The sequence below is a fragment of the Anomaloglossus baeobatrachus genome, chromosome 1 (genome assembly GCF_048569485.1).
Source record: "Anomaloglossus baeobatrachus isolate aAnoBae1 chromosome 1, aAnoBae1.hap1, whole genome shotgun sequence".
NCBI classification, from domain to species: domain Eukaryota; kingdom Metazoa; phylum Chordata; class Amphibia; order Anura; family Aromobatidae; genus Anomaloglossus; species Anomaloglossus baeobatrachus.
Window position 1 is genome coordinate 151,695,315 of NC_134353.1, and position 7,500 is coordinate 151,702,814.

The 7,500-nt window shown below is 42.4% G+C and overlaps 1 protein-coding gene across 1 annotated transcript in view; it reads right to left on the reverse strand.

The window, feature by feature from the left end:
- Positions 1 to 7,500, reverse strand: part of SNX25 (sorting nexin 25) — a 300,594-nt gene that overhangs the window by 92,026 nt on the left and 201,068 nt on the right. Inside the window, exon 7 of the mRNA XM_075347132.1 lies at positions 3,146 to 3,336. Within this exon, the coding sequence (XP_075203247.1) occupies positions 3,146 to 3,336 (191 nt within the window). The remainder of the gene's footprint in view (positions 1 to 3,145; positions 3,337 to 7,500) is intronic.

Here is a 7,500-nt window from a genome sequence, read left to right on the forward strand (position 1 = left end):
ACATAAATATCGGGTATCCAAGGCCGATGTTTACCTTGGTTACCAGTGTCTGCAGCTGTCAGAAGCCTCCTCCCAGTCTAGTTCCCCTCACTCCCGATCACATGACTCCAATGCCCGCCCCATAACATCCAGTGCAGGATCCTGCAAAATAACATATGCGTTTGCATACGTTATTTGCTGTAAAAGCAGGATCCGTACTTCCGCTAAAAAAACGTTTTCAGCGGATGTTAAAAAGACGTAGTGTGAAACCAGCCTTAGCCTGGCAATAGATACAGAATCTATTCTTGTACTACTCTTTCCCAGCCTAAAGGGGGCTTTACACGCTACGACATCGCTAATGTGAAGTCGTTGGGGTCACAGAATTGGTGACGCACATCCGGCCGCATTAGCGATGTCGTTGCGTGTGACACCTATGAGCAATTTTGCATCGTCGCAAAAACGTGCAAAATCGCTCATCGGTGACATGGGGTCCATTCTCAAATATCGTTACTGCAGCAGTAACGAAGCTGTTCCTCGTTCCTGCGGCAGCTCACATCGGTACGTGTGGCACCGCAGGAACGAGGAATCTCTCCTTACCTGCCTCCCGGCCACAATGCGGAAGGAAGGAGGTGGGCGGGATGTTACGTCCCGCTCATCTCCGCCCCTCCGCTTCTATTGGGCGGCGGTTCAGTGACGCAGCTGTGACGCTGAACGAACCACCCCCTTAGAAAGGAGGCGGATCGCCGGTCACTGCGACGTCGCCGGGCAGGTAAGTAGTGTGACAGGTCTGGGCGATGTTGTGTGGCATGGGCAGCGATTTGCCCGTGTCGCACAACAGATGGGGGCGGGTACCCACGCTAGCGATATCGGTACCGATATCACAGCGTGTAAAGCGGCTTTTAGACTTAAAAGCATTTTAAAGGAGTTTTGTAGGCTGAAATAAAAAGTTTATAGTCACTTTAGGTGACTGAATGCTGCCAAGCTGTGATAATGTGGGATGTGCACACTGTAATGATTATTCCCCTGTGTGCCCTGAGCACAGTCATGTCACCACAGGTAGGGCATTTGGAAACTTGCGGCACTTAGACTAGAATCTTCTTAATTCTCAAAATTCTCTTGTATTAAAAAACACAGAAACAAGTTGGCTTGTGAGTACATATTTGCGGTGAGATGACGGAACCACTCAAGGCATATAGGGGAATCCAGACAGTGAGCATATTGCACATTGTCATAACTTAACAGTTTGACTTTACAACCTTACACATGAAATTTCTTTTAGGCTAGGCCATCCTGTGATAAATTTCAAAGTGGCATTGCCTCATTGGTATGCAACACTAGCTGTTACCATTGCTAAGAAGTGGCAGGAGCTGCAATGTTTAACACAAAGCTACAAATCCCTTACTTCTGTTCACAAATATATAGAACTAAATCCATCCTTGTAGCATTGTGCCCATTCTTTCAGCATTGTGCCCAGTAGTATTGTGCCCATCCTTATGGTATTGTGCCCAGTAGTATTGTGCCCATCCTTGTAGTATTGCGACGATCCTTGTGTCATGTAGTATTGTGCCCTGTAGTATTGTCCCATCCTTGTGTCCTGTAGTATTGTGCCCTGCAGTATTGTTCCCATCCTTGTGTCCTGTAGTATTGTGCCCATCCTTGTGTCCTGTAGTATTGTGCCCTGCAGTATTGTGCCCATCCTTGTGTCCTGTAGTAATCTGCCCATCTTTGTGTCCTGTAGTATTGTGCTCATCCTTGCGGTATTGTGCCCATCCTTTAGTAATATGCAAAAAAAAAAAAACAAAAAACTTACCTTTCCTCCGTTCTCTGTGTGCCCACGATCAGTGTTTGCAACCATTTGGATACAGCATGTTTCAGCTGCGTCCAAAACCCTGCGATATACAGTACAAGCACAGTGGATGAGATTTCTAAAAATTCCATGCCCAATGTGCTTGTACGGCTCACAATGAAAACTGATCTGCGGTGTGGCTTGAAGAGGCCGCAGCATGTGAATTTATGCTGCTGAATCGCATGCCCTCTCTAGGGAGAACACAGCGAGGAGACCGCAGCACCCCAAACCCTGATCGCAGGCACTGCAGTTTCCCAAGCAGGAGACTAGCGGCCCCGCAGGTCAGGAGCCGTCGCATCCAGGACGCAGCGGACCTGATCGTTACCACGTACCTACTTGTTGCGGCCTGTGACGATTGCAGCTCTATGCCCGGGGCCTGCAGGACTTTACAATTGAATAATTCGTGGTGCCACGCAGAGCAGCTCTCTGCATTATACCAAGGGCTACCGCCAGCCAATCAATTGCAAGGAGGTGACATCATATAGCGACGTCACTTCCTTGCATCTGATTGGCGGGCAGCCGCAATTGGAATAGTGCAGACAGCTCCTCAGTGCGGCACCGCAAATGATTCAATTGTAGTAAAGTCCTGCCGATGCAAACTCCCAGGCATAGAGCTGCGATCGTGACAGGGTCTGCGGGCCGAGACCTCTGATTTAGATATCCATCGCATTGGGGAGCTTACGGCCTTTGGATTTATACAGCTAGGAGTAAAGGTAATAAAATTAAATGTATTTAACCTAAAAGGTGTTGGCCACTGTCTGATGAAGTCTTCTAAAACTCTAAAAACAAGCACATTTTTGTCTAAAACCCTCAGTTCTTACCTCGGCCCCTTGTTTCTAGAATCCAATGGATAGTGTGGAGTAATCTTTATATGGCTCAAGATGGCACAGGTGCTATAATTTAGCCATGGGATAGCATTCTGGTGTGTCCTCAGGCAGCAGACTCTACCGTCACATGGGTAGATTACGTGAACACAGCCATCAGTGCTTTGCTGTTTATTCACTAGATCTACAAAAAGCAGGGGGCTATTGCAAGAAATAAGGTGGGATTAGGGTTTTCCACGAGAGTGCATACCAGTTTATAGAGATTTAGAGATTTCATCAGGCAGTGGTCGAAGCAGGCACACAAAGTGACAGAATATCAGTAAGGCACGGAGTGCGGCTTCCCCCTTAGATTGGGCCCTGAAGCAACTGTATACTCAGTGAAAACACTACATCTCTGAAAAAGATACTTTAACCATAAGTGAGCATTTTGATTGCCTTTGCTATGTAAAATCATAGAAATAAATTTAACACATCAGTTAATCATGACCAAGAATACCTTCTGACTCTGGGGACAGTCTGAATCATCCGAGTTTCCATCTTCCTGCTGGTCGTACGCTGGACCACCTAGGAGCCGGATCCGTTTCTCACACTGCTTTTTGGCAACAGTCAGCTGATTGATGTACCTTTTCATATTGCGCGCCCTCAGCAGATCAGCTTTCATGGCTGCTGTCTCTTTGCCTTTTGAATCTTTTGATAAATTATAAAATAAAAGATCATCATGAACATCTAGGAAAAATTAAATGCAATGGAAAATGGCTAAAAAATAATTACCCTAAACTTAAAAAAATAAAAAAAGCAAAGTGAAAAAAAAAAAAAAAAAAAAAAGACAATCTAAAAGCATTCTCAACCAGGGTAATACAAGCAGCACCACATACTGCCACTGGGAAGACGCTGTGGTCTACAGTCACAAAGGCGGATCAGTAGTATACAACAGTAGTATAAAACAGTAGTATAATAAATGATCAAGTGAAACAAAGTTTGTAAGATTAGACTTGAACAAAAGTATCAATACATATAAAGATCATGAATAAATATAGGCCTGTTTGTGTAATGTCGTGGTCTGACTGTGACGTGGTCACTTTTACATACATCAGTGACATCCATTTGAGACTCCTACTTTTTGATGTACACTTAAAGACGGACTCTAACCCTAACCTTTGTGTAGAAGCGTTATTAAAGCGTGTTTAATCTTGACTAAACTATATAGAGAGAAGGTATGCACACCAGTGACAGTGCAAGGGGAATAAACGTAAAGCAGAAACTGCTGTGTGAATACTGGCATGAAAAATACAATAGCTATATGTGAGAATGAAAATATGACAATGGAATCTGCATTACTGCCATGAACTAAACAATAAAGAGAAATGTAGCTATTGAATTGATCAATACCACAGAGCCCCAACACCTCGTCACGGTATTCTCTTACATTGGGGTCCCCAGCTAATGTGTGTCCTCTCTTGCAGTTAAACTTACCGTGTGTGGGAAGCTGAGACCCAGGCTATATATGTATAATGTGGACTGGTGATAGGTGTGGGTGGGGTCGGGTTCACAAACGAAAGACTACAAACCAATTAGTTTTTGCACCCAGTTCAGACTTAGAATGGTGGTCCAGACTTTATTTCTAAGGCCAGTTTCACATTTGCGTCATTTTGACGGAAACGGAATCCATCACATCCATGCAGCACAGTTCAGTTATTTACACTGGAAGAGCGACACCATGTGAAACCGGCCTTAATTAATCCTGACTAAAGTCATCATCAATGAAAGGAGAGTTTTAACATTACCTAAAGTGAATGTCTGATCTGGATTTATCTACTATATATAGAGGTGTTACCTGTCATTGTACTGTAATCCTGTCTGTAGTAATGCAACTGCTGAAAAGTTTTCTGTATAGAACAGTAAGTGCGAGTTGCCCAGAATATTTTTTATACAAAAGAAAGACTATATTACTGCTAATTTGAGCAACTCACACCTCCTTATTCTATACAGAACACTTTTGAGCAGTCTCCTTATCGTCACAGACAGGATTACAGTACAATGACAAATTACATCTGTAGATAAAAGCGGATCCACCATTCACTATTGGTGGATGTTACAGCTCTCCATTCATAATGACTTTTGCCCAGATTAACCCTAGAACCCTAGCCGTGTATATATATTATATATACACACACATTATATATATATATATATATATATACACACACACACACACACACACGCCTATATATACTGTGTGTATATAATATATATACACATACACACAATGTATACATACATACACAATCCCCATATACTACATCACTAAAGCCGCCACATACTACACCTGTAATATGCATCCCTATACATTACACCTGTAATAAACTACACCTCTATGTACTATACCACTATATACTACACCCCTATATACACCTGTAATATACATCACTATATACTACACCTGTAATAAACTGCAGCACTACATCACTATATACTACAACTGAGAACCTACATCACTACACCCCTATATACACTTGTATTATACTACACCCCTATATACAGTCAGGGCCAGAAATATTTGGACAGTGACACAAGTTTTGTTATTTTAGCGGTTTACAAAAACATGTTCAGAAATACAATTATATATATAATATGTGCTGAAAGTGCACACTCCCAGCTGCAATATGAGCGTTTTCACATCCAAATCGGAGAAAGGGTTTAGGAATCATAGCTCTGTAATACATAGCCTCCTCTTTTTCAAGGGACCAAAAGTAATTGGACAAGGGACTCTAAGGGCTGCAATTAACTCTGAAGGCGTCTCCCTCGTTAACCTGTAATCAATGAAGTAGTTAAAAGGTCTGGGGTTGATTACAGGTGTGTGGTTTTGCATTTGGAAGCTGTTGCTGTGACCAGACAACATGCGGTCTAAGGAACTCTCAATTGAGGTGAAGCAGAACATCCTGAGGCTGAAAAAAAAAGAAAAAATCCATCAGAGAGATAGCAGACATGCTTGGAGTAGCAAAATCAACAGTCGGGTACATTCTGAGAAAAAAGGAATTGACTGGTGAGCTTGGGAACTCAAAAAGGCCTGGGCGTCCACGGATGACAACAGTGGTGGATGATCGCCGCATACTTTCTTTGGTGAAGAAGAACCCGTTCACAACATCAACTGAAGTCCAGAACACTCTCAGTGAAGTAGGTGTATCTGTCTCTAAGTCAACAGAAAAGAGAAGACTCCATGAAAGTAAATACAAAGGGTTCACATCTAGATGCAAACCATTCATCAATTCCAAAAATAGACAGGCCAGAGTTAAATTTGCTGAAAAACACCTCATGAAGCCAGCTCAGTTCTGGAAAAGTATTCTATGGACAGATGAGACCAAGATCAACCTGTACCAGAATGATGGGAAGAAAAAAGTTTGGAGAAGAAAGGGAACGGCACATAATCCAAGGCACACCACATTCTCTGTAAAACATGGTGGAGGCAACGTGATGGCATGGGCATGCATGGCTTTCAATGGCACTGGGTCACTTGTGTTTATTGATGACATAACAGCAGACAAGAGTAGCCGGATGAATTCTGAAGTGTACCGGGATATACTTTCAGCCCAGATTCAGCCAAATGCCGCAAAGTTGATCGGACGGCGCTTCATAGTACAGATGGACAATGACCCCAAGCATACAGCCAAAGCTACCCAGGAGTTCATGAGTGCAAAAAAGTGGAACATTCTGCAATGGCCAAGTCAATCACCAGATCTTAACCCAATTGAGCATGCATTTCACTTGCTCAAATCCAGACTTAAGACGGAAAGACCCACAAACAAGCAAGACCTGAAGGCTGCGGCTGTAAAGGCCTGGCAAAGCATTAAGAAGGAGGAAACCCAGCGTTTGGTGATGTCCATGGGTTCCAGACTTAAGGCAGTGATTGCCTCCAAAGGATTCGCAGCAAAATATTGAAAATAAAAATATTTTGTTTGGGTTTGGTTTATTTGTCCAATTACTTTTGACCTCCTAAAATGTGGAGTGTTTGTAAAGAAATGTGTACAATTCCTACAATTTCTATCAGATATTTTTGTTCAAACCTTCAAATTAAACGTTACAATCTGCACTTGAATTCTGTTGTAGAGGTTTCATTTCAAATCCAATGTGGTGGCATGCAGAGTCCAACTCGCGAAAATTGTGTCACTGTCCAAATATTTCTGGACCTAACTGTACACCTGTATTATACTACACCCCTATATACACTTGTATTATACTACACCACTACACCCCTATATACACCTGTATTATACTACACCCCTATATACACCTGTATTATACTACACCCCTATATACACCTGTATTATACTACACCACTACACCCCTAAATACACCTCTATTATACTACACCCCTATATACACCTGTATTATACTACACCAGTACACCCCTATACACACCTGTATTATACAGGTGTATATAGGGGTGTAGTATAATACAGGTGTATATAGGGGTGTAGTATAATACAGGTGTAGTATATAGGAGTGTAGTATAATACAGGTGTATATAGGGATGTAGTGGTGTAGTATAATACAGGTGTATATAGGGGTGTAGTATAATACAGGTGTTCTATATAGGAGTGTAGTATAATACAGGTGCATATAGGGATGTAGTGGTGTAGTATAATACAGGTGTATATAGGGGTGTAGTGGTGTAGTATAATACAGGTGTATATAGGGGTGTAGTATAATACAGGACAGGTGTATATAGGGGTGTAGTGGTGTAGTATAATACAGGTGTATATAGGGGTGTAGCGGTGTAGTATAATACAGGTGTATATAGGGGTGTAGTGGTGTAGTATAATACAGGTGTATATAGGGGTGTAGTGGTGTAGT